Here is a 26,678-nt window from a genome sequence, read left to right as displayed (position 1 = left end):
TATTTCAAGATTTGACTACAATACTGAAATAGGTAGGAAAAGGTGTTCTTTCAAGAGACTATCTTCATTTCCAGCCATTTTTAAAAGATATTCCATGACAATAACTCAAGTGTGGTCTAAGAGGGTTCTCTGAATCTGACTAAAGTAGTGAGTGATGCTTTTGGTATATGCATCTTTTGTCAAAAAATTTAAAAACCTGATACATATTTGTACATATTTATGGGGTACATGTGGTATTTTGATACATGCATACAGTGTTGTAATAATCAAATCAGAGTGTTTAGGGTATCTATCACTTTGGACATTTTTTTTCTGCCCCCTCTCCCCTGTCACTTTGAACGTTTGTCATTTCTTGTGTTGGGAACATTTCAAATCTTCCCTTCCAGTTATTTTGAAATATAAAATATATTGCTATTTACTATAGTCACCCTACTGTGCTATTGAACACTAGAACTTATTCCTTCTATCTAACTGTATGTTTGTACCAATTAACCAACCTCTCTTTGTCACCCTACCTCCATATGTGTCTCTTAAAAGCATCGCATCAAAAGCAGTATAGTTAGTTCAGGTAGGTTTTTTTTTTTTTTTTTTTTTTTTAAGACAGTCTCAGTCTTGCTGGAGCGCAGTGGTGCCATATCGGCTCACTGCAACCTCCACCTCCCAGGTTCAAGTGATTCTCCTGTCTCAGTCTCCTGAGTAGCTGGGATTACACGTGTGTGCCACCATGCCTGGCTAATTTTTGTATTTCAAGTAGAGACGGGGTTTCACCATGGCAGTCAGGCTGGTCTCGAACTTCTGACCTCAAGTGATCTGCCTGCCTCGGCCTCCCAAAGTGCTGGAATTACAGGTGTGAGCCACCACGCTCAGCTAGGCTATTTTTTTCTTTTTCGGAAGTGTTTTTTTTGCTTGTCAAAATGGTCTGTGGACGTGCCGTCTCCACCCCCCAAAAAAGAAAGAAAAAAGACAATTCATGTCTCATATCATTTACCAATTGGTATCAATGAAGAAATGAATTTAATTCCTGTGGCCAAGTACTTTGCTCTCTAGGTGGCTGGACTAACACTTTGCAAAAAGGGTATGGCGATAGTGTAGAACATATCCCCACTCCTGAAAAAAAAAAAACAACAACAAAAACTGAAAATGCCTGAGATATCCTTTCTAGGGAAAGAGCTACCTTCCACCCAAGAGATCCAGGTAGGAACAGAGTGATAATAGTGACTTCCTCTCTCCTAGTCCACTTATTTTCACCTGTCCTGCTCTTCAAGACACCCATCTCTTTTTCCATTTCCCCCACCCCAAATCAGGTTATTTTGTGACTTTTATTTCCTTAAAAGTTTTTGCTGTAAAATAGTACATAGGTTATACCACTCAACTTTGAAAGTGATTTTTCCACTTAAATATGAGACTACAAGGACTTATTATTAGAAGAGATGAACCCTATTCTTGGACTCAGAGTTTTGAGTCTCGTTTCCGCATGTTTGTGGTTTTTAGGTTAATTCCCTGGAAATTCGATCTTTGTACAATTAAGAGCAAAGTAACCATACAATGCTTCTGATCCTGTCAGCATAGGCGGTTAAGTGCTTTGGAACTGGGATGCAAACTCAGTATCTCACAAATGGATTACCTATTAAGTTAGGACACACAAAATCTGGTTAAAGCGCTTGGACTTCACAACCTCATCCACCAGCACATCACATATTACACAAAATATAATAATCACAGTAATGGGAAAACTGAATCTTGAGCCAGATTTCTAAAAAAGAGGTATTGTGGACAGTGTTTCCACCTCTTGAATTTAACTTCTTTCTTGGCAACTATACTTGAAGGTAACAGGGAGAGATGTCTCTTAGTTGGCAAAACACACACATAAAACCTGAGCATTTTCCCCCAGGATGACAGCAAGATATCAAGGATGCCAAAGAAGGAAGGAGTGTTAACCTAACCCAGTAAGTGAAACAAGATTTTAAAATACAACAAAAATGTTCCAATGGGGTAAAAAAGGTACTTCGCCGGTTCACGACTTTAAAAAACGTTGGCAGTGGTTGATGGGCTTGTTTCAGGAGATATCTGACTTGGTACCAAGAGGATAAAGAGGCCGGGAATAATACGTTTGTGCAGCAAAATGATTATGTGATCGATTTTTTAAAACACAGAATTCTACCCCATTGAATACATACACATACCACAAGTAAAATGAAATATACTTTTAAGTGCCCGTTTTGGTGCCACTGGCCAAAATTAAAACTCTCCTTCCGTATGTGAAGTGACTTGAGATTTCTTTTTTGCTTAAATGCCTGCCTTCAGGGTACGTGAAAGTGGGAGACCGGTTGGAAAGCTGGGGCTAAGGGGGCTGGGAGCGAGATGGCTGTGACTGTGAATCAGAAAGCTGGATGTGTGAGAGAAAAATCCTCCTCCAGCCTCGGAGGGGGTGTCTCCCCTAATACCAGCTCCCTCCCCCCGGGCTCGTGGGGCGGGTCTGGTTTGCTCAGTAGCGGCAGCGGCCGCAGCAGCAGCCCCGGGGCTGAGCGGCGGTGGCCTCCTGGCAGCGCAAGGAAGCGGCGGCTCCAAGAGCGCGAGGCCCTGGGGAGATCCGGCCAAGGCTGCTGCCGGGATGGAGGAAGCGTCCAGTGGAGCAGGAGTCACCGGGGACTTATTTCCTCCCCAGCTCAGCTCCCCTACAGCTTGGCTAGGCCTGCTCCCAGCGCCTGCAAGGTGGAGGAGGCCTGCGCCTCGGGCCTGGCAGCGGCAGCCGGCAAGAGAGGCGGGCACAGCGGGGTAACCGGCGAGCCGCAGCCGCTCTCGAAAACCTACGCTGCCACGGCCGCTCATTGTCTCTCCCCTTCCACCCGGGGGCAAACAGGAAGCGCGCCGCCTGGCAGACCGACGGACGGGCGCCTGGACCAATGAGCACAGCCGACGAAGAGCACGGCGGCAAATGAGGGCCAAGAAGAGGGGCGGGAGTTCCGGGCGGGCTGTCACCCTCTTCCCCCCTTTTGGGCTGGAGGCTCCACCTTTTGTGTTTCCCGCACAGTCAATCAAAATAGGAAAAAAAAATCCCCGGACCGCTCCGGCCGTGTCCGCCGCCGCTTCCCGCATCCTCTCCCGCCGCCGCCGCCTTCGCTCCTCACCATGTGTAAGGCGGCGGGGAGCCCCGCCTGAGGTGCCCTAAACACACTATGACCGGTACGTAAAGCCGAGAGAGAGCAACCCTTGCTGCTGCCGCCGCCGCCGCTGCCGCCGACCACAGCCAGCCCGGGGCCGCTGCCGCCGGTCTCGGCCCCGTGTGTGCGACCGAGTGTCTGTGAGAGGCGGAAAGCTGCACTCCCCTGCGCCTCCCTCCCCTCCCCGCCAGCCACCGTCCACCCCCGAAGCCCCAGCAACGCCGTCTCCCCGCCAGGCCCCGGGGCGGGCGGCCCGGTCCGCCGGGAGCGCATCCCCCTGTGTGCGGGCGCGGGCGGGCGTGTGTGAGTGACTGACGGTGCGAGAGGAGCGAGCGCGAGTGAGAGCGAGCGGCGCGAAGGGAAAGGGGAGGAGAGGAGAGGGGGCAGGGGCAGCGCGGGGAGGAGGAGGAGGAGGGAAAGAGGAGGAGGAGGAGGGTTACAGGCAGCGGCGGGCGGGGGCAGCAGCAGGAGGGGAGGAGGGAGCCGCCGCCGCCGCCGCCGCCGCCGCCGGGGGGCGGGTGGGGGAGGGGAAGGGGCCTGGGTCAGGGCTTTGGGAGTAATTTCGCCTCGGCCCGCGGGCCCCCTCCCTCTCCGCCACCCGCCTTCCTCCCCACCCCCACCCCCCCGCGCTGTGCCTGCAGCTCCCGAAAAGCCCGTGAAACAAGAGGAAATGGCTGCCTTGGACGTGGATAGCGGCGGCGGCGGTGGCGGCGGCGGCGGCCACGGCGAGTATCTGCAGCAGCAGCAACAGCACGGAAACGGCGCGGTGGCGGCGGCGGCGGCGGCCCAGGTGAGGAGCGGCTGAACCCCGGCCCGGCTCCCCCCTCGCGCCGCTTTCTCCTCCCCTCGCCTCTCCCCTCCCTCCTCGCCTCACCCCTCCTTCCTCGCCTCTCCCCTCCCCTCCCCTCCCCCCGCCCCGGGAGCTGCCCGCCCGAGGCGCCAACGCTCCGACCCCGCCCGCGCCGCCCCGCCTCGCCCGCCTGCCGCCTTTTTGTGCGCGTGTGAGTGTGGGCCCCAGCGTGCCCTCCCGGGGGTGGGTTCCGGGCGGAAGGCGGAGGCCCGGCGCGCAGCCCGCCGCCCGCCTGCCCGCGGACCGGGGAGCCGGGGTGCGTGGAGCGGGGGACGCCAGGCGGGGGCTGGCGGCGGGACCAGGAGGAGGAGGAGGAGAGCGCGGGCTGGCGCTCGCCCGGGCGCAGTCGGCGGGGACCGAGTCGTACTTCCTGTGCGAGCGGCGGCCCGGCCCTAACCGCCACCCCCTCCCCCTGTCTCCCTCTCTGAACCCGCCCATTGGGGGTAGGACACTCAGCCGTCACCGCTCGCTCTGCTGGCCGCTACCTGCAGCAAGATAGGGCCGCCATCGCCGGGCGACGACGAGGAGGAGGCGGCCGCCGCAGCCGGGGCCCCCGCCGCCGCCGGAGCGGTAAGTCCCGCGCGCGGCCCGCCCCCGCCGAGGCCGGGCGCCCGCCATCCCGGACCGGTGGCGCGCCCGCCCAAAAGGCCTCCCCGGCGCCCGCGCTTCCCCCGACCCGCACGGGCCGCTGGGCTCCAGGGCGCCCTTTCCTGCTCTTTCGCATCCCGGTTTGGATCCGAAGCCAGCCCAGGCTTTTTCGAAATTGTCACTGCGGCACCTCGCGCAAAATCTTCACAAAATGAAGTCTGAGAGGGCGGGGGTAGAGGACTCCAAAATGGATGTTTGAGCAATTCATATCAGTGCTGAAAACTCCTTCGCTTAACACTACAAAATTTTGAAGCACAGCCTATCGGCCATAGATAGTATCAACTAGAGGCAGTGTCTTTAGTTTTTAGTATTTTTGAACCTGGAGCATTTTCTGCTGGAAGTCACAGGATCTTACTGTTTTAAATCATACATTATTAGAAAAAAAAGAGGGTTTATTCTTTGAATTACCCTTTTGTATGCAGGAGTGAACACTCTTTGCTTTTTTAGTGACCGTTCAAAATCGTTGAAGTTTAGTTTTTGCAGACTACTACTTAAATTTGCAGTGACTTTTTTTTTTTTGTAAGGGGGGTAAGTGAAACATTTAGCAGCCTTTGAAATCAGCAAGTTGCTTAGATAGTACTTTAGCTTTTGAAACTGAATATAACTATTAGTGTTAGAAAAGTATGTGTAAGGAATTGTATTTACATGCATACTAGTAGTACAATACTTGTAGTTGAATTTGGTTGGCAAAAGTATGTTTTCATTTTATTACGACTGCTAGTCAGGTAAGATATGGTGGGATTCATTCTGTAGTGTTTTCAGTGCCTGGGGCAAGGGGAGGAGCTCGCCTGTGTTATATGAGGGGTTAATACAAATAGGATAGGAACAGTTTTTAGACTGTTAATTGTGAATTTTACATTTGGATCATCACTTGTGTAGATTTGTTCACCTATTAAAATAATGAAAACTCTCGTGTGTGTGTGTGTGTGTGTGTGTGTGTGTGTGTGGTGGATCATAGGAATTGATTTGTGGAGTGATACTTTGAATAGTCACTGAAGACAGAAGTTTGGTATTTGGTATAGTCTACAGCAAATGCTTAGTATGTCCAGGTATTTTTTTTTTTTTAAGTTAAACCAATGTTAAGCTATTATTGGTAAATAGATTTGTAATTTTAGTGCTTCGTTATAGGGGATGTGAATAGTTTTAATGTCTTGTTTTTTCATAAGCAGATTAAGATGTAAAAATGTAAAATTATATTAGGCATTGTTATTTTTAAATACATTTATGGATTGGTACGCCTTTTTTTCACCTCATTTCGGCTTCACTGAGGGTTGGTAGATTTTTTTCTGAACTGTATCCCTCTAGTTCCAAAGTGCCAAAACAAATTGATTCTATCTTAAAAAACTACTGCATAAGTAAAATTAAAAAAAAGATTGCTTCTACTGATCTTTTTTGTATTTCAAATGGAACAAAACTTTTCTCGTAACTGTAATTTGTAAAGTTTAGATATCAGTTTACAGATGGGGAGGGAAGAAGTAAGGAAATATGGGTGAATAATATGTGTATGTATATGTGAGTCTGAGGCCCAAGGATAGAATACTGTCTCCAACCTTAGCCAGCTGTGGCCATATACTTGTAGGGAAGTTTCCATGCTGCTTTAGCTGCTTCTCTGAATTACCAAATCACTCCTGACAACACATACTCTGCCAGATGAACACGAACTAGAATCGATCTGATAAATCTGAGATTTATCAATCAAATACATCATACAACACATATTCTGCCAGATGAACACGAACTAGAATCGATCTGATAAATCTGAGATTTATCAATCAAATACATCATAATTTGCTGATCATAATAAAATGAAAATAGTTTTGCCTAAAAAAAAAAAACCCAAACCATATATTTCTTTATGATGTCTGGTACCTGCACCCAAGATTTTTCACTTTGAGTAAAATTAGGTAAGACTGGCTTGTGTGTATTTGCCTTAGCAAATGGAAAATTTGCTAAAAATTTATTTTTCCAGTGCAAATATGAACTTCAGACATTTTTTCAGCACATCTTAGAAAAGGAAATTCACATGAGTTCATGGGCTTAGATAATCTTTTATTACTCAAATGACTGGGAATTATGAGAGGTTATAGCTGTGTTTTTAAATAATTGTGTTTTGGAATAATTTTAAATTTATAGAAAAGTTGGAAATACAGAACTGAGTCATCTCATACCCTTCATCCAGCTTCCCCTAATGTTAGGATAATGATGATACATTTGTCCAAATTAAGAAATGAACATTGGTATGACATTACTAACTAGACTTTGTTTGCATTTCACCAACTTTTCCACTAATGTCCATTTTCTCTTCTGGGATCCAGTCCAGGATTCCACATTGCATATATATTGTTGTGTTTAAACAAGTGGAAATATACACATACAGATCAACTTTATGCCAGTTTAGCTTGGTATTTTGAGATTAAAAGGGCCTTGAAAAGCCAATCAACTGTGCTGAAGATTGCTTTTAATATTTGGATTTTGAATTTGGAATTTGTCATAAAAGAGGATCCTAGCCAAGGGTGTTTGGTTACCCACAGTACATTGCTGAAGAAGTCTAGTGACAAAGCAAGTCTCGTATATAATGTCCTACAACATGGACTCTGAAAGATGGTTTTATAGCAACGCTCCTTTGTACTTAAGTTGTGGCTAATTTTAGTAGTAAACCAGGAAATAGAAAAAAAGTAGACCTTTGTGCAAGTATTAACTTTGACCAGTTTGCATTTATGTGAACTTGTGGATTATTAATTTATTTCATTTTTACTTTAGTGGAATAAAATAAGTGACTTTTTTTTTTTATTTTTTTATTTTTTTGAGACAGTCTCACTCTGTCGCCCAGGCTGGAGTGCAGTGGCACGATCTCGGCTCACTGCAAGCTCTGCTTTCCGGGTTCACAGCATTCTCCTGCCTCAGCCTCCCGAGTAACTGGGACTACAGGCGTGTGCCACCACGCCCGGCTAATTTTTTTTTTGGTATTTTTAGTAGAGACGGGGTTTCACCGAGATGATCTAGATCTCCTGACCTCGTGATCCGCCCACCTTGGCCTTGCAAAGTGCTGAGATTACAGGCCTACGCCACTGCACCCGGCCTAAAATAAGTGACTGTTATGAAAGTGATTGCCTGATCTTTGGTTTAGGTTGTAAATTTAGTGTTCCTTAGTTTGGCACATAAATGTTGAGCTAAAAAATAAGTAATAGCTTACTTCAAAAAAGTTATTTTGCCATTATTTAAAATAAGACCTGTGCTGTCATTGTAACTAATTCATTGGGTAGGGTAATTCTATTTGAAGTCTGTTTGAGTTCTTTTAGTGCTCTTTGAAGATTTTAAGAAACTTGAATATTTGCCTGAGTTCTTGGTTTGTTTCCACCTCAGCTTCACACTTGTTCTTGTTTCCAGTTATACGCCTTCCTTTCCTATTTCTGGCTTTTGTAAAGGCATTCGTGGGAACTAAGTTAATAATCATTTCCAAATGCTGTGCAATAGGTGGTGTGAATTTTTTCTTTTTCCGTTTCCACAGGTATATTTGTATGTAGAGAGATTTAGAGTGCCTTAGTTACAACTTTTTACCATACTAATGCCAACATTCATGTTAGATGGTGTTTTGTTGGTTTTTTGAGAAAGGCTCGCTTTGTCTCCCAGGCTGGAATGGAGGTGTGCGATTACAACTCACTGCAACCTCAACCACTGGGGCTCAATTGATCCTCCCACCTCAGCTTCCCTAGTAGCTGACACTACAGGCACGTGCCACCACGCCTGGCTAATTTTTGTATTTTTTGTAGAGATGGGGTTTCGCCATGTTGCCTAGGCTGGTCTTGAACTCCTAGACTCAAAGGATCCACCCGCCTAGGTTTTGTTTGTTAATTGTCCGGTAAGAAAGGTACTGAGAGAAACACTGGTGGATTTTTAATTTGGTTTGTAAACTTACGTAGACATAAGTTATGTAGAGGATTATCTTGCTTCTAAACCAAATACTAGTTCTCGTCTAGGTTGCCTGTTTTAATTTTTTTAATTTTATTTTTTTGAGACCGAGTCTCGCCCTGTCACTCAGGCTGGAGTGCAGTGGCGGAATCTCGGCTCACTGCAATCTCCGCCTTCTAGGCCCAAGCCATTCTTCTGCCTCAGCCCCCGAGTAGCTGGGACTACAGATATACAGCATGCCCGGCTAATTTTTGTCTTTTTAGTAGAGGCGGGGTTTCATCATGTTGGTCAGGCTGGTCTCAAACTCTTGACCTCAAGTGATCTGCCCGCTTCAGCCTCTCACAGTGCTGGGATTACAGGCGTGAGCCACCGGCCCTGCCGTGGTTGTATGTTTTTAAATCTCCTTTTATTCTTTTGTTTCTGTAGTGTTTCCAGTAGTATAACATCAAACATTTTTCAAACTTTTTTTTTTTTTTTTTTTGGTCTCAGATGATTTTCTAATTTATTCCTCTCCCATTTGGTATTTAGTGTAATTTATCTCTTTTAGTGGTATATTGCTGATGAAATTTCTTTTACAAATGATTGTGCTTTACAAGGCTTTGTAGTTTTGAAATATTTGGAGCTGATTCGTTGTGGAATTGTGGAAATAAATAGGCTTAAAATTGGTTTAGACTTTTTCATAGAAGGCTCTTAATACCTCAAAATTTGTTTTGATCCATTCTGTCATTGTGTTTGCAATGATTTTAAAGTAAAATAACTATTCATTCAGTAAATATATATTGATCTTACTGAGTGCCAGGAATTGTGCTAGGCTAAATTTAATGGATGTTTTTCAAATCTGTTCTCATAATCTTAGCAATCACAATGATCTTGGGATTGCACAGTGCTCAATAGTTTATAAAATTTAATATTTGTCTTCTGATTCTTATGACCCTGCAAGGTAATGTTTTTCCGGTTGTTGACATGAGAAAATTGAGTTGCTCTAACTCACACAATTCCACAGTGTAGCCAGAACTAGAACTCAGTTCTGAGCTTTTTTTCTTCTTGTGTAATATATTCTTTGTCGAGTGTAGTTTTAGCATAAATCATCTAGTAGTTTTCTGATTCAATGTGTTTTTTCCATTCCATTTAGAAAATAGGGTATTTAGCAAATTTTTTTAAAACTGCAAATTTATTAAATTAAAAAAGTCCCTTTTCTTGCTTGATTCTTTTCCTTAAATTACCTGTTGCTTTTTTTTTTTTTTCCCATCGTTGTGCTTCACAGGTATTTTAATAATGCTTTTCATTTCAGGCTTATTCAGAAAAGTTCAGAATATATCACTTTGCTCTAGGTTTAGAGATTTTCCTTCAATTAATGGCCTGAATTGCTGGGAAAAGTGGCACTACAGTTTATTTTTATCTAGCTTCTGGAGAGGGGATGACTTGGGCAATATTCACTCAGATTTGTCATTTGAGTTAGCTGTATTTATTTTCAAGGAATTTCTTGACGAGAAAGCTGTTCAATGATGGTTGAATATCTGCCTTTATTACGGTATTGTTAAAAAAAAACACTTTAGATGCTGTAAATTTGACTTTTTTTTTTTTAAAGAAAGGAAAAGGGACAAAATGCCAGTATTATAAAATTAATTTGTGTCTGAGTTACTATATTCTTTGATAAAAGTTCAATACTTGTAAATTTTATGCTGGTCAGAAAAAATTTCAGTGGATCCTCCAGGTGAGCAATAACCTTAGGAAGATAAAGATTGGATTTTAGACACACTGTAGTGTAGATTTTAGTATATAGATTTAAATATTTGTAGTTTACTTAAAATGCCAAGAGACCGAAATGAAACATTTGTCACTGTAATGTTAGGAAAGGTGACTTAACATTGTAATTTCTGTACCAGATTGAAGTTGCAGAGTGACATGTGACTTTAATGTCTGATGCTTCATTTTAAAATTGTTTAGTAAATATAATTTAAGTGTATTTAAGACAGATCACTATTTTAGTTCAGGCCTAGGGATTTGTATTGGGTTCCACGATTTCTAGCCTTTAGTCTCTTCTCCCTTTCTTTCAGTCTCCTTCATTGAGCCTTAGTTTATCTTTATAAAACACAGATGTGATTGCACCACTCACTTGCTTATAAACCTTTTATAGCTTTCACTCACTATCTACAGGATAAAGTCCAAACAGTTTAGTGGGATCTGTGAAGCCATTTACAAGCCTTGATAAAAATATCTAGTCCTGTTCCCCATTACTTTCCTCTATGGATATGAGCCTTTTTGGGATCTTTTCTTCAACTCCAAACTGCATATTATTATTTAGGGTTTCTTTTTTGTTTGTGATTTTATTGTTTCTATGCTTTTATTAGTGCCTCTTTTTTAACTGACTACAGGAAAATCTTATATTCTAATACTACTTTAAAATATCTCTATATGAAATCTTTTTTTTCAATCTTGTATCTTCCACAGTGTTTTGATCATATGACTAGTCTATGCTACTTTTCACATTGTATTAGCATGGATGTGTGTATATCTGCTTGGATTGACAGTGAACCGTTTGAAGATTGGGATTGTATGTCATGGGTTTACTCACGTGTGTATTTCATCTTGGTAACTTACATTCAAATGTTTGAATTGAGTCATTTAACTGTGGTTCATCCACCGAAATAACTGTATATATTTCTCAACTATGTCTTCATGAAAATCAGGTAGTGAGTTTCTTTAAGAAACTTAATATTTTTTTGTTTATCATATTTGCATTAAGTTTTATGGAATGGTTTATGTTGAGAGAACTGTGTATGTCTCAACTGATTTTTATGGTCCCATTGAGATTCCCATTGAGAATATAATGAAACCCTAGATTATCTTTCTCTCTCTCAAATTGTATTAATACACCAGAATACAAAAGGTATATGCCAGGCATTCTACTGAAAACTTAGAATAGTAAGTAAAGTCACAGTGTGTATGCTTCAGCTTCTGATCCTAGAAAAACCTTTCAAATGGGGCTACGTTGTCATGGGGTCACAGGGCAATGACTTTTTCTCGTTAAGTTTTTTTAAGGTCTTTGTTTTTCATTAGTTCATGGAAAAAGTAAAGAGTTTGATAGCTTAATGGAATAGCCCTAGCCATGAGTTACTTTAGAGTATGTTAATAGATGCCACAAAAGAGTAGATTTCATTGTTTGATTTTAGGCTTATAGCAATAATAAATCTTTTCTAACTCGGATGACTTAATACACTATGCTAATGTTTCCTTTTTATACACAAATATAATGCACCTGATCTGGTCATAGCCATCTCCACTGTTTTGTTTTGTGTTTTAACTGTATAGTGTTAGAGATCATAGATGCAGGATTAGAAGATTGGTCTGTGGTTGTGATGAACATTCTGAGAATTTTTTTTATCCCACTCAAATAGGATGAATTGTCTTTGCAGTAACAAAATTGGAAGTGATAATTATTGTAGTTCATATAGTACTGCTACTGTATTTGAACTCTATTGTGTTTTAAGATAAGTTGAATTTTCAGGTAGTAGGATTGATACCAGTTTTTAAAATTTTTTGAGGGTTGGTTTAAATATACCACAAATATATCACCTTTTTGTTTTCTTCATCCAGACAGGTGATTTGGCTTCTGCACAGTTAGGAGGAGCACCAAACCGATGGGAGGTTTTGTCAGCCACACCTACAACTATAAAAGATGAAGCTGGTAATCTAGTCCAGATTCCAAGTGCTGCTGCTTCAAGTGGGCAGTATGTTCTTCCCCTTCAGAATTTGCAGAATCAACAAATATTTTCCGTTGCACCAGGATCAGATTCATCAAATGGTACAGTGTCCAATGTTCAATATCAAGTGATACCACAGATCCAGTCAACAGATGGTCAGCAGGTTCAAATTGGTTTCACAGGCTCTTCAGATAATGGGGGTATAAATCAAGAAAGCAGTCAAATTCAGATCATTCCTGGCTCTAATCAAACCTTACTTGCCTCTGGAACACCTCCTGCTAACATCCAGAATCTCATACCACAGACTGGTCAAGTCCAGGTTCAGGGAGTTGCAATTGGTGGTTCATCTTTTCCTGGTCAAACCCAAGTAGTTGCTAATGTGCCTCTTGGTCTGCCAGGAAATATTACGTTTGTACCAATCAATAGTGTCGATCTAGATTCTTTGGGACTTTCGGGCAGTTCTCAGACAATGACTGCAGGCATTAATGCCGATGGACATTTGATAAACACAGGACAAGCTATGGATAGTTCAGACAATTCAGAAAGGACTGGTGAGCGGGTTTCTCCTGATATTAATGAAACTAATACTGATACAGATTTATTTGTGCCAACATCCTCTTCATCACAGTTGCCTGTTACGATAGATAGTACAGGTATATTACAACAAAACACAAATAGCTTGACTACATCTAGTGGGCAAGTTCATTCTTCAGATCTTCAGGGAAATTATATCCAGTCGCCTGTTTCTGAAGAGACACAGGCACAGAATATTCAGGTTTCTACAGCACAGCCTGTTGTACAGCATCTACAACTTCAAGAGTCTCAGCAGCCAACCAGTCAAGCCCAAATTGTGCAAGGTATTACACCACAGACAATCCATGGTGTGCAAGCCAGTGGTCAAAATATATCACAACAGGCTTTGCAAAATCTTCAATTGCAGCTGAATCCTGGAACCTTTTTAATTCAGGCACAGACAGTGACCCCTTCTGGACAGGTAACTTGGCAAACGTTTCAAGTACAAGGGGTCCAGAACTTGCAGAATTTGCAAATACAGAATACTGCTGCCCAACAAATAACTTTGACGCCTGTTCAAACCCTCACACTTGGTCAAGTTGCGGCAGGTGGAGCCTTCACTTCAACTCCAGTTAGTCTAAGCACTGGTCAGTTGCCAAATCTACAAACAGTTACAGTAAACTCTATAGATTCTACTGGTATACAGCTACATCCAGGAGAGAATGCTGACAGTCCTGCAGGTGAGTCTTAAGTTACGTCATGCCATAAATAAGTTCAGTGATAATACATAGAGGGAAATTTTTTGCTTTAGGTATTTATCAGCATCAGGCTTACATTAGAAGTAACGATCAATGTTTGTATGAAAATATGTTTGTATGAAAGTAGACATCAAAGTATCTTCCAAATTATTCTTTGAAAGTTTGTAGTTTTTGAAGTTAGGGGTTCATTTTTCTATTATGCCAATTATGTTTATAGTTTTTTCTTAATTTCATATTTGTTTTGACATCTGATTGATATTGTCAGGCATTATACAATTTTTATTTGGCAGGTAGGGTGTCTTGGTTGGCCTTAGTGTGATGTGAATTAAAATTTTTATGCATTATATTTGGTTGAGGAGTCAGGTTGGTATAGTGAAAACATGGTACTGGGAGTAAATATGCCTCAGCCACTTGCTAGGTGTGTGATTTTGACCAAGTTATTTTTCTTTTGCAAACTCAGTTTCCTTGTTGTGTAAAATGGAGGTGTTGGACTAGGTAACTGTCTAGGTGACCTTCCAGACCAAAAATTCTTTGATTCTGTGATAGTGGGCATTAAACTTAGCTGTGCTAGAAATAGTTGTCAATAGTATGGGTAGACATTTCTGAAGTCTACTCTTTGAATGTTGTATAAGAATTAAATAATAAAGTTTAAAAAGAGATAGTGTCATTTTTACCCTATTAATGTTGTCTGTCTAGATAACATTTGATTGAATATTTTGTTGTGCAGTAAATCCTGAACTTTATTGCTTTAATTCTGTTTTGTATTTGGATTTCTGTGGAGATTGTACTACTAACGTTCTTTCACCAGGTCAGTGATTCTAAACTCTTAAATTGGGACACTTTAACTGAACTGACTCACATAACTCCCATCACCATTTAAAGATTTTTTTCTTTTGATAAATCTGTGTTACATACTTAGAAAATTGGAATGGTCTTAGAACCTCAGATCCATATTTGGAAATCCTTTAATTGCATTTGAGCTTTCTGAAGCTGTGATTTTTTTTTTTTAGGGGTTGGGATTAGGATTTCTGAAACTGGTTTAGAGCAGTAGTTTTTTTTTTTTTTGAGTTGGAGTCTCGCTTTGTCACACAGGCTGGAGTGCAGTGGTGTGATCTTGGCTCACTGCAACCTCTGCCTTCTGGGTTCAAGCAATTCTCGTGCCTCAGCCTCTTGAGTAACTGGGATTAGCTCCTGAATAACTGGGATTACAGGTGCATACCACCACATCCGGCTAATTTTTGTATTTTTAGTAGAGATGAGGTTTCACCATGTTGGCCAGGCTGGTCACAAACTCCTGACCTCAAGTGATCCGCCTGCCTCCGCCGCCCAAAGTGCTGGGATTACAGGTGTGGGCCTCCCAAAGTGCTGGGATTACAGGTGTGGGTCTCCCAAAGTGCTGGGATTATAGGCGTGAGCTACCGCTCTGCTCCTGGCCTAGAGCAGTAGTTCTTAAAATGTGATCTGTGGACCATTGGATATCCCTGAGACCCTCTCAGAGGTCCTTCACATCAAGCTACACTAAGAAATTGTTTGCCTTGTTCTCTGTGTTGACACTTACAGTGGTGGTGGATAAAACTGCTTGTGTCTTAGAATAAATCAAGGCAGTGACAGCAAACTGTAATAGTTGTTGCTGTATTCTTCATGACCATGCACTTGCAGTTAAAGAAAAATCCCAGTTTCACCCAAGAATGACCTTGATGAACCAGTAAGAAAAGATATTTACTAAATCTTGACCCTTGAGGGCTGCATGTCTTTTAAAAAATTATAGCTTTATTGGGATATAACTCACATACCATAAAACTCATTCTTCATACAATTCACTGGTTTTAACTATGGCCATAGAGTTGTACAACCATCATCACTATCTAATTTCAGAGCATTTTTATTACCTCAAAAGGAAACCCATACCCTTTAGCAGTCACTCGTCATTCACTTCCCCTCAGACCCTGACAACCACTACGCTACTTTCTGTCCCTTCGGATTTGCCAGTTATTTCCTATCAGTGTAATTGTACAATATGTGGCCTTTGGTGTTTGGTTTCTTTTCATTTAGGATGATGTTTTCAAGGTTCATCTGTGTCATGGTATATGTCAGTACCTCATTTCTTTATATATGGCTGAATACTGTTCCACTGTATGGATATACCACATTTTATTTATCTGCTGATGGACATTTAGGTTGTTTCCACTTTTTGGCTATTATGAATAATGCTGCTGTGAACATTTGTGTGGGTAGTAGTTTGTGTGGAAATGTTTTCTTTTGGGTATGTACCCGGGACTGGATTGCTGGGTTGTATGGCAATTGGGTTTAACTGGTTTTCCAAAGAGACCATACCGTTTTACAGTCTCATCAGCAATGTGTTGAGAGTCCCAGTTTCTCTCTAGCGCCACCAACCTTATTATTGCCCATCTTTCTGAATACAGCCATCCTAGTGGGTATGAAGTGATGGTTTTGGTTTGTAGTTCCTACTGCATATCTTTTTAGTATTCTTTGTGATGAAGTGGGAAGTATGCCTTAATAAAGCATTTTTGCTACATATCAAAATAAGAATTGTCTTTAAAAAACCACTTTTTTTCCTCAGTTATGCAGTTCTGTGAGTTGCAAGCCGAACTAGATGCTATTTTCATCAAATACTGTTTTTACTTGAAAGAATGATAAACTGTGGTCTTGAGATTAATGTAGTTAAGTGACAGATATTTCCTCAAAAAAAAAAAAAAAAATGAAGTGAGCCTGCCATGTGAAGGAAAAAAAGTGGAAAGCATTTGCTGCTGCTGACAAAATTTGTGCTTTCAGTGAAAATTAGAATTTTGGAAAACTCAAATCTGTTATGAGCTTGATACCTTCTTAATACTTAATATTTTTCTGATGAGATGGATAGTGATACTAACAAAGCTTTTTTGATACTGTATTTTAATGAAATGTGCTAACACTTGGAAGATCTGTATGATGGTTCAGTGAACCGGCAGTTTTCAGATGACCAACTCATTATATTATAAAATTATGCATGAGTAAAAGATCCATTCAAAGTGCGAGATAGACCAGTAACAGTATAGAAAGTTTACAGGTAGTGTCAGATTCCACATTTGGACTGAACTTTAAGAAACTGCCACCTGTTAAGTTTGGTGTAGTATTCAAAAAAAACCCACAATTGGCTGAAAGGATATTAAGTTATTCTTGCCCTTTCCAGGTACATATCTGTGAGTAGATACTCTTCATATACTTCAGCCTGAACCATATTGCAAGAGATTGAATGCAGGAGCAGATCTGAGACTTTAAATGTCTTCATTTATTCACTCTAGACATTACAGAGATTTGTGAAAATGTAAAACATGGTTTTCTCATTAAACTTTTTTTGTTGTTTTGAAAAATGTTTTTCATAAAATGTTAATTTATGTTAACGTGTAATGGATTTACTTTTAAATGAACTAAACTTAAATTTCTGTTTATGATACGGTAAATATCAATATACACATATACTACATGAACAGAAGTTTTTTGTGAACATCAGTAATATGTAAGTTTGGAAAGGAGTTCTGAGACTGAAAGGTTTGAGTTAGGTGACAGACTACTGAAGACATAAAAGGTAGTTTTTAGAAACCAGTTTTTAATGTGTATACAAAATTAATGTTACAGAGTTCTATAGGTGTTAGAAAAGAAATCTAGAAACTTTGATTTTTGTGGATTTATGTTGGTCATGAAATGAAGTTGGTATAAAGCACCAGGTTCTTCAGTAAAGTAATTTCTTTTCAAATGTTATCAGAATAGAAACACTGTGTATATTGAATACAAAATGGAATTTTAGTTTATTGAATGTTGCCCAGGAAGGGTAAAATAAATACTCCAGAAAGCCATTAAATTTGAATTTTGTCCTGATTTTAAAGGAAAGGGGAAATTACTTGAGAAAGTAAAAGTTAAAGCAAGTGAGAATAAAAATGCTGGATAAGAAATAGCATATTTAGTAATAAATTCATTTTGAGGATATAAACTTTCTCTTGGTATACTATCTTTCTAATTGGCAAGAAGGGAGATATATTATGTTAAGATGCTTTTTCTCGCCAGAAAATCAGAGCAAAACATTTGTTTCAGTGTTACGTGTAGTATGCTCAGATGAAAATGCTGAAAACTTTGGCATCCTTGGTTTGCTTTTTTTTCTTTTTTTCTTTTTTTAAGAGACAGGGTCTCTGTTTTCTAGGCTGGAGTGCAGCGGCATGATTATAATGCATTGTGATCTCAAACTCCTGGCCTAAGCCTCCTGAATGTGTAGAACTACAGGCTAGCGCCACCATGCCCAGCTAAGTTTTAAATTTTTTGTAGAGATGGCATCTTGCTATGTTGCCCAGGTTGGTCTTGAACTGCTAGGCACAAGCAGTCCTCTTGCCTTGGCCTCCCAAAGTGTTGGAATTATAGGCATGAGCCACTGTGCCTAGCCTGCACTTTACGTTTGATAAGCATGACATTAATGTAACAATTTCCCAAAGTAAAGGAAAAAGTACTTTTTAATTAATTAATTTATTTATTTATTTTTAACCAGGGCTCTGGAACTTGCCTTTTTGTTTGTTTTTTGTTAAGTTTAAAGGACCCCTTTAACAAAAATGACCTCTACTGCAGCCTGTTTTAAGCAGTAAGTCTGACTTTGTTCCCTTCTTTTTTGGGGTACTTTTACTACTCCTTATCCTTTAGAAGCCAAATCTCCATCTTCCTGGAAACATCAGGCGCCAAGCTGAAACTCTACTAATCTTACATATTTCTGTCCATTTGTGGCCCACTGAGAAATGCATGCTGTTTTAGGAAACTTCATTGTTGTCTCATTTTTACTTTATCGTTGCTATGTATTTGAAACTGGGTAAGAGGAGGCAAAGTATGAATTTATGTATCTTTCCAATGTCAAAATTTCCCGCAAATTTAAGCCAGGACTTAATTCAGTCTCTCAAATTTTTGTCCTCTGTCAGATTTTGTTTTATCTAAAATACGGTTAATCTTTCAAGACTGGGCACATTTAAAATGGAGTCAGGTGTTTGAAGTTGGAAGAAGAGTTTATAGAAGTCATTTCTTCTTAAAAGCAAACAACTTAATGTTTAGAATTCCCCATTATTCATGAAAAACTGGATAGTTGCAGGTTAACTGGTAGCTATCTTTTTTTATTAGAGAAAATAGAAGCCTTACAAAAGGCAGGATTTTTTAACTTAATATTTAAGTATTTAAAGATTGACAGGCAAAAGAGAGGGTTGGATCTTTTATGGGCTCCTACCGTATCGGGTACTGTTTAGGTGTTTTTAGGTGTATTATCTCATATAATTCTTTCTTACATTAATCTATTTACTGTTCTCACGGTTGGATAGGAAAGTAACTGGCCCAAGGCTTCACAACTAGGCTTTGTTCTTTTCACTATCCAATAGTGTCTTGGCAGTGTGCTCTTTAATTTATATCAGTATTGTATTTTTCTTCCCTTTTTTTGATTATTTTTATTTCAGATTTTTTTTTTTCCTTTTTGGGGGTAAAGATACTAGCCTTGAATAAACTATTTTCTACATGGTAAGTGGAGGAAATGTCTTCTGAAACATTTTTATTTGTGATTCTAACAAGGTAAAAGATAAATCCTTACTGATTTTACCTAAAGGATCACTGTCAGAACTGGTTGATTTTAGAAATCACAAATACTGCTAAAAGGCCAACCCTATTGCTTGAAAAGTAGAGTGTATGATGGAAATATGGTCTTTTTAGAGTTACAGAAAGAATAGACAAAATGTGATGACTGTGATCTGTGCTGATTTTAAGTAATTGGTAGACCTCCTTTTGCCCGTTACACAACATAAAAGGTTGTTGTGTAAGACTTTTACACTGTTGCTTTCTGTAGACTTTAAAGTTGTCTTATCAAAAATAACCTGAGGATGGTTTATTTAGGTATCATACCACTTAGCTTGGTTATGTCTGATTTCCTCTTCGTTTGTGAATCACGTATGTATTGCATGCTATGGTCTTTAAATTTTAGAAATTAAGATTTATATTTTAATGCTTGGGGAAAGCCTATGCATATTCTGATTTTCCAACAGTTTTTTTGGTTAATTAATTTTGAGTCTTATAATTATGTATTTTCTGTACTTAAAGTTGATTTGCTTACAAAAGTAATACATGCTTGATATGGAAAACAAAAACATTATGGAAATATTTAATGTAGAAAGTGAAATTTTCTCATCTCTTAGGAATAAGACTTAGTGTCATATATTTTAAAATATTGTCATAATTATACTGCATATACACTTTTTACAATATTGCTTAATTTTTAGTTTCAGGAGGATGAAAATAGAATAGTCCCCCCTTTATCAGTGAGGGATAGTTCAAAGACCCCCCAGTGGATGCCTGAAACCCCAGGGAGTACCAAACCCTATATACACTATGATTTTTACTATATAGTAATGAGTGGGTAGCATGTACGGTGGATAGGCTGGACAAAGGAATGATTCACGTCCTGGGTGGGATGGAATGAGACAGCATGAGATTTCTTAATGCAAAGAATGGCATGTAATTTAAATAAAGTCTTTATTTCTGGAATTTTTAATTTCATGTTTTCGGACTGTGATTGACTATGGGTAACAAACCATTGTGGAAAGCAAAACCTTCGATAAGGGTATAAGGACCTCCTATACTTGCTAAGTATTTAGGTCAAGAATTACATCCTATTTAATTAGCTATTAATATAGATAAAAGTACCCCACATGCAGAAAAACCCAGAGTTAGATTCATTGCTGAAAACAAGAGCCTGGAGTAGAGCTCTTTTTTGTTAAAGGGAAGCTACAAAAAGTTGTTGCTGTTTGTTATCCTGAGGTATGACTTAAATGAAGATTTACAGAGATGAGACGATGATGCAGGAAAATAGGAGGACATCAGCACAGTCTTACGACCACCACATCTGAACCAGTCTGAACCATTGAACTGTTAGCTGAGTGTTTGGATTTGTGATATAGCCAGTATTACTACTTACAAGAGTTATATATGAGTTCTGGGACTTGCAGAAATGCCAGACCCAAAATTGTAATACTGAGAAAGAAAGAAAAAAATTGTATTCAAGATGATCCTGAAAACATAAATTCCAAAATACATGAAGGCAAAATCTATGAAAGATAGCTGATAAAATCAACAATTAGGAGATGAATTCATGTCAGATTAAAGAAAATAAAACATTCTGTTAAAGACTTTGAAAATCAGTATGCTTGCAATTGTCAGTGAGATAAAAGAAGCAATAGCATCTATAGAAAAGAAGTGAAACAAAAACAATAGATACGGAAAAACAATCAAATCCTGTACATGAGAAACCCATTTCATTGATTCTAAGACAAAATTTTGAAATTGGAGTGCATCTTGCAATTCAAGGCATGCCAGTGTTTCTCTCTCTTTTTTTTTTTAAAACTGGTAGTGCTTTTTCTTAGATGAAACATAAAAGTTTTTCGGGGAGAAAAAAGACAACCTTTAAAATGGATTGAGCAAATAGTAATATGCTTAGGAATTTACCCAGAATACCACACAGAGATAATGAATGAGCAGTTAAGACATGGAGGATAGACTGAGAGCCACCAGTGTAGGAATTTCAGAAAAAAAGAATAAAGTGAATGGCAAGAGAAGCAATGTTTGATGAAACAATGGCTAAGAATTTTCTTGTGTTGAAGAAATACAATCTACAGATCAAGTTTTATTTCAGGTATGTAGATAAGTAGAAATAAGTTCATCTCTGACTTAAACTAAAATCACAGACATTACAGAGATGTTACATTAACATCTTAAATGTTAACAGAGAGAAGACAGATTACTTACAAGGAATGATAGCCCAGCCAGGCATGGTGGCTCATGCCTCTAATCCCACCACCTTAGGAAGCCAATGCAGGAGGATCACTTGAACCCAGGAGTTAGTTTGAGACCAGCCAGGGCAACATAGTAAGACCCTCCGTCTACCTTTAAAAAAAAAAAAGCAAGGCGTGGTGGTACGCACCTGTAGTCGCAGCTACTGGGGAGGCTAAGTTGGGAGGATTGCTTAAGCCTGGCAGGTTGAGGCTGCAGTGAGCTGTGATTGTGCCACTGCACTCCACACTGGTGGAGCGAGGCCCTGTCTTTAAAAAAAAAAAAAAAAAAAAAAAAGGCAGATCTTTCTTTTTAGCCACACAGATGTCAGAAGATCGTGGAGTAATATTGTGCTGAGAGAAAATAACCAGCAGCCGAGAATTCAGTGGGCAATTAAACTACTATTCAAGATTCAGAGTTTAGTGAAGATATTTAAAATACTATTATTCAAAGACTTTTATTGAACTGACTACTGTAGGATTAAGTAGGAAAAATGGATCCTGAGGAAATGAGTTGGAAATGAGGAAATAACAGTAATTACAGAAATGGATTTAAAAAATTGATGATTTGAATCCCAGTGTGGTGGTACATGCCTTTAGTTCCAGCTACTCAGGAGGTTGAGGTGGGAGAATTGCTTGAGGCCAGGAGTTTAAGACCAGCTTGGGCAAGATAGACCCCTATCTCTTAAAAAAAAATCAGTAATATTGGTAACTTAGAAATATAAAAAATGTCAAAAGTACACAAAAACTATATAATGAACCTTCCATGTACCCCTTTCCCAGCTTTAGCAATTATGAACACCCTGCTATTCTTGTTTCCTTTATTTCTACCATTTAAAGTTTTATTTTTGCTGGGTTATTTAATCAATTTATTCCTTTTTTTGAGACCGTATCTTGCTCTGTCGCCCAGGCTGGAGTGCAGTGGTGCGATCTTGGCTCATTGCAACCTCTACCTCCTGGGTTCAAGTGATTCTCCTGCCTCAGCCTCTCGAGTAGCTGGGATTACAGGAGCCTGCCACCATGCCTGGCTAATTTTTGTGTCTTTTAGTAGAGATGGGATTTCACCACGTTGGCCAGGCTGGTCTTGAACTCCTGACCTCAAATGGTCTGTCCATCTCAGTCTCCTAAAGTGCTGGGATTAAGGCATGAGCCACCAGGCCTGACCTTTGCTGGGTTATTTTAAAGCAAATCTGACATCATATAATATTATCCCAAAATACTAATGGAGTGGTTCTCAGTGTGTGGTCTGAGACCCCTGGGGGAGGTGTCCCCGGGATCCTTTAATGGGAGAGTGAAGTCAAAGCTATTTTCATACTATTAAGATGTTATTTACCTCTTTCACCTCACAAGTAGTGTACAGTGGAGTTTTTATTAGGGAAGTTGAACATTTTTGCATGTTTATTGGCTATTTGTGTTTTTTTGTTAAATTGCCTTTTATGTTTTTTGCTTATTTTCTCCTACTAGTATAGCATACTTTTTGTGTACTGTATACATAAAGATGTTGTAAACGTCTTTATATGTCTGGGATATTAATCTTTTGTCCCACACTACAAATAATGTCACCATTTTTTTGCCTTCAGGTTTAGTCATGTTGAGTTGAGGTATACATAAGTTCTTACAAGACTTTTTTTAGTGTAACAATTTAGAAACTTTGAGGTGTAGTTTTTGAATTTAGTTTGTATTGATTTACAAGTCTTCTGATGTAGTGGGAATAGTATGTGGAAGAAATTGGGAATTTAGACTAGAAGATCTAAAATGCATTGTGTGACCTTTAAAATAAAGTAATTTTAAATATATGGTTTTGGTCACACTTTGGTTTCTTAGTATTCTACGGAAAAATAGTGTTCATAGTTCCATGAGACCCATCCTTAATTAAGGATGATACTTTCATCAACCTGAAGTGTATTTAATTTAACATTAGTAAATATTATAACCATTTACTTGTTCTGATATAGCTATGTGATTTAAACCGTAGAATTTTAGAGAGCTCAACTAATTCAGCTTATTAAATGCATCTTGAACAAATGGCTGCTCAGTGTTTGTTTTTTGTAGAGACAGGGTTTCACCATGTTGGCCAGGCTGGTCTCAAACTCCTAGCTTCAAGTGATCCAGCTGCCTTGGCCTCCCAAAGTGCTGGGATTACAGGCATGAACCACCGTCCCACCATTGGTGGTTTTTTTTTGTTGTTGTTGTTTTTGAATACTTTTCTCTTTAATTTTTTTGGAATAGTATATTTAGTTTAATAACCAAATTTACCCCATAATTTAGTCAGCAACAATAATGCAAATAAGGATTCTGGATGAACATAAAAGAATGGAAATCACCTGATGTGTGCTCTTCATTAGAGTGTTGATATATTTTTCAGTAATGCCGTATTACTTTTAATCCAAGAGAAGAACTTTATTACAGCTTGTTCTCTAAACTGCCTCATCATTTTAGTGGTTCTTGGGGACAATTTTTATATTCAACTTCTAGTTTTTTTGAGACAAGGTCTAGCTCTGTCACCCAGGCTGGAGTGCAGTGGTGCAATTTTGGTTCACTGCAATCTCCAGCTCCCAGGCTCAAGCAATCCTCCTGAGTTAGCTGGGACTACAGGTGTGTGCCACCACACCTGGCTAATCTTTTGTATTTTTTCTAGAGATGGGGTTTTGCCATGTTGCCCAGGGTGGCCTCGAACTCCTGAGTTCAAGCAGTCCGCCTGCCTTGGCCTCCCAAAGTGTTGGGATTATAGGCGTGAGCCACCATGCCTGGCCTTCAGCTTTATTTTATGAGGGTACTTAACATGTGATGATGTTTTCATAAATCTCATAAGTTCTCTGATGAAAATAGGACCATCATTCTCCCAGCAACCTAGGTTAGTCAGTCATTGATTCAGTCAACAAATGTTTGAGGGTACAGTCAAATGCTGCATAATGATGTTTCAGTCAGCAGCGAACCACTTATACGATGGTGGTCCCATAAGATGTAAGACTTTTATTTTTACGATTCCTTTTCTGTTATGTTTAGATACACAGATACATACTATCATGTTTACAGTTGCCTATAGTACTCAGTACAGTAACTTGCTATACAGGTTCTTAGCCTGTGAAAAATAGACTATACCTATAGCCTAGATATGTAGTAGACTATACCATCTAGGTTTGTGTAAGAAAGACTGCAATGTTTGTACAGTGATGAAATCGCCTAATGATATATTTCTCAGAATGTATCCCAGTCATTAAGTGACAAATGGTTGTATATTACACTATTCTAGGTAATGTTCTTTGCAGCAGTGAAAAAGACTAAGTCCCTCCTCTCATGAATCTTGTATTCTAGTGGATGAAGACAAATAAGCAAATACAATACTTTTAAATAATTAGTGTTACGAAGAAAATAAAGCAGCGCAGGGAGCAGTGGTTCACACCTTTAATTCCAGCACATTGGGATACCGAAGTGGGAGGTTCACTTAAGCCCTGGAGTTCGAGACCAGCCTGGGCAACATACTGAGACCCCAATCATAAAAAAAAAATTAAAAAGGAAAGTAAAGCAGAGTTATGGAATAACCATGGAGTATGGTGGTTATTTTAAATATGATGGTTAGGAAATCCCGCCTTATGAGAAAATGAAATTGAACTACAGATCTGAACATTGATAAAGGAGCCTGTCACATTGACATTTGGAGGAAAGAGTATTCCAGGAAGAGGGAATGAGCAAGGTGGCTGGAATTTCATGAATGAGGAGTGTTAGAAAATAAGACTGGAATCAGTCAGGGGCCAGATAATATACGCCATGGTAGGGAAATTGGATTTATTTCATGTCTCATAGGAAAACATTGGCAGGTTTTAAATAGGGAACTGATATAATTTATGTATTTAAAAGATCACGCTAGCAGGTCCCTGCCTCAGAGTAAGCATAAGGCTGATGGAGCAATGGAGTCATCCCTCAGTATCCATTGGGAATTGGTTCTAGGATACTCCCTACACCCTCTAGAATATCAAAATCCCCAGATGCTCTAGTCTCTTGTAGTATTTGCATATAACCTACACACATCCTCCCACAAGCTTTAAATCATCTCAGTTACTTATAATACCTAATATAATGTAAATGCTATATACATATTTGTACTGTATTTTAAATTTTGTATTATTATTTTTGTGTTTTTAAAAAAACATTTTTGATGTACAGTTAGTTGGATCCACAGATATAGAACCTGTGGAGGGTTGACTGTACAAGCAAAAGATGATAGTTTGGCTAGGCTAGTAATGAGGAAAATCTGGGGAAGGGTGGAGTAAAGTGGGAATTAAGTCTGTTATGGCTTTGTTAAATTTGAAATGACTGTTAGATCTATAAGTGGTTGGAATATCAGAATCTAGTGGTCAGGTTGGGCTGGAGGTAGAATTTAGGGTGTCATTAGTGTATACAGATATGACTCAATGAAATATTCAGGTCATAGTTTCTTTTGCAGTCGCCCAGGCTGGAGTGCAGTGGCATGATCTTGGCTGACTGTAACTTCCGCCTCCTGGGTTCAAGCGTTTCTCCTGCCTCAGCCTCCCAAGTAGCTGGGATTACAGGCGTGTGCCACCACGCTCGGCTAATTTTTGTATTTTTCATAGAGGCAGGGTTTCACCATGCTGGCCAGGCTGGTCTTGAACTTCTGACCTCAAGTGATCTGCCTGCCTTGGCCTCCCAAAGTGCTGGGATTACAGGCTTACAGGCCTCGTGAGCCACTGCGCCCGGCCCCAACTTTTGACTGCATTGTAGAATCTCACAGAGAACTTTCTAGAAATGCCAACAACTTGTGTTCATCGTTCTCCCAATTCTAGTTTAATTGCTCTGCATGAAGCCAGGAAAGTTGTGTTGTAAAAGTCCCAAAGTGATTTTGAAGTGCAGCTGGTTTAAGAAATTCTAACTTAGTAGAGAAAGAATATACATAGAGAAGAGCTTGGGAAATCATATTCTGAGCTTCAAGTTATTTCTCTAGACTTTTTAAATGCAGGGTCTGGCGCAGAATCAAATGTAACCCACCAGGCATATGAGAAGGTAAGATACCATGAATGAGAACCAGCAGAAACAATGGAAATAGACTAAAAACTACTTACTGTGGTCTAGGGAATACAAGCCAAGCTTGAAAAAATTTTAACAGAGTTGGAGACTGTAACAGAAATGACACTGCAGATTTGTAAAAGAACCAAATAGAAATTCAGGAACTGAAACTTAAGTATCCAAAATTGAGGGAAAGCCTTAGGAATGAGTCCTAGGGCATTCCCAATATTTAGAGGGTGAGAAGTAGAGGAAGAGCTAGCAAAGGAAACAGAAGGAGCTTCCAT

At 39.9% G+C, this 26,678-nt stretch overlaps 1 protein-coding gene across 2 annotated transcripts in view; it reads left to right on the top strand.

Annotated features, from left to right (window-relative positions):
• Window positions 1-2,161: 2,161 nt before the first annotated feature.
• The window catches only part of SP3 (Sp3 transcription factor), a 57,582-nt gene continuing 33,065 nt past the window's right edge, over window positions 2,162-26,678 (top strand). Inside the window, exons 1-4 of one of the 2 annotated variants that reach the window (XM_054477791.2) lie at window positions 2,162-3,183; window positions 3,803-3,951; window positions 4,468-4,581; window positions 12,166-13,525. In XM_054477791.2, the coding sequence (XP_054333766.1) occupies window positions 3,177-3,183; window positions 3,803-3,951; window positions 4,468-4,581; window positions 12,166-13,525 (1,630 nt within the window). In that variant the 5' untranslated portion in view covers window positions 2,162-3,176. Of the gene's footprint in view, window positions 3,184-3,802; window positions 3,952-4,458; window positions 4,582-12,165; window positions 13,526-26,678 lie in introns of both variants that reach the window. The other variant, XM_054477790.2, reaches the window with a different exon arrangement.

Source organism: Pongo pygmaeus, chromosome 11, assembly GCF_028885625.2.
Source record: "Pongo pygmaeus isolate AG05252 chromosome 11, NHGRI_mPonPyg2-v2.0_pri, whole genome shotgun sequence".
In the NCBI taxonomy this organism is placed as follows: Eukaryota; Metazoa; Chordata; class Mammalia; order Primates; family Hominidae; genus Pongo; species Pongo pygmaeus.
Note: the sequence above shows the minus strand (reverse complement) of the source record. Positions and strands in the feature narration are given on the sequence as shown.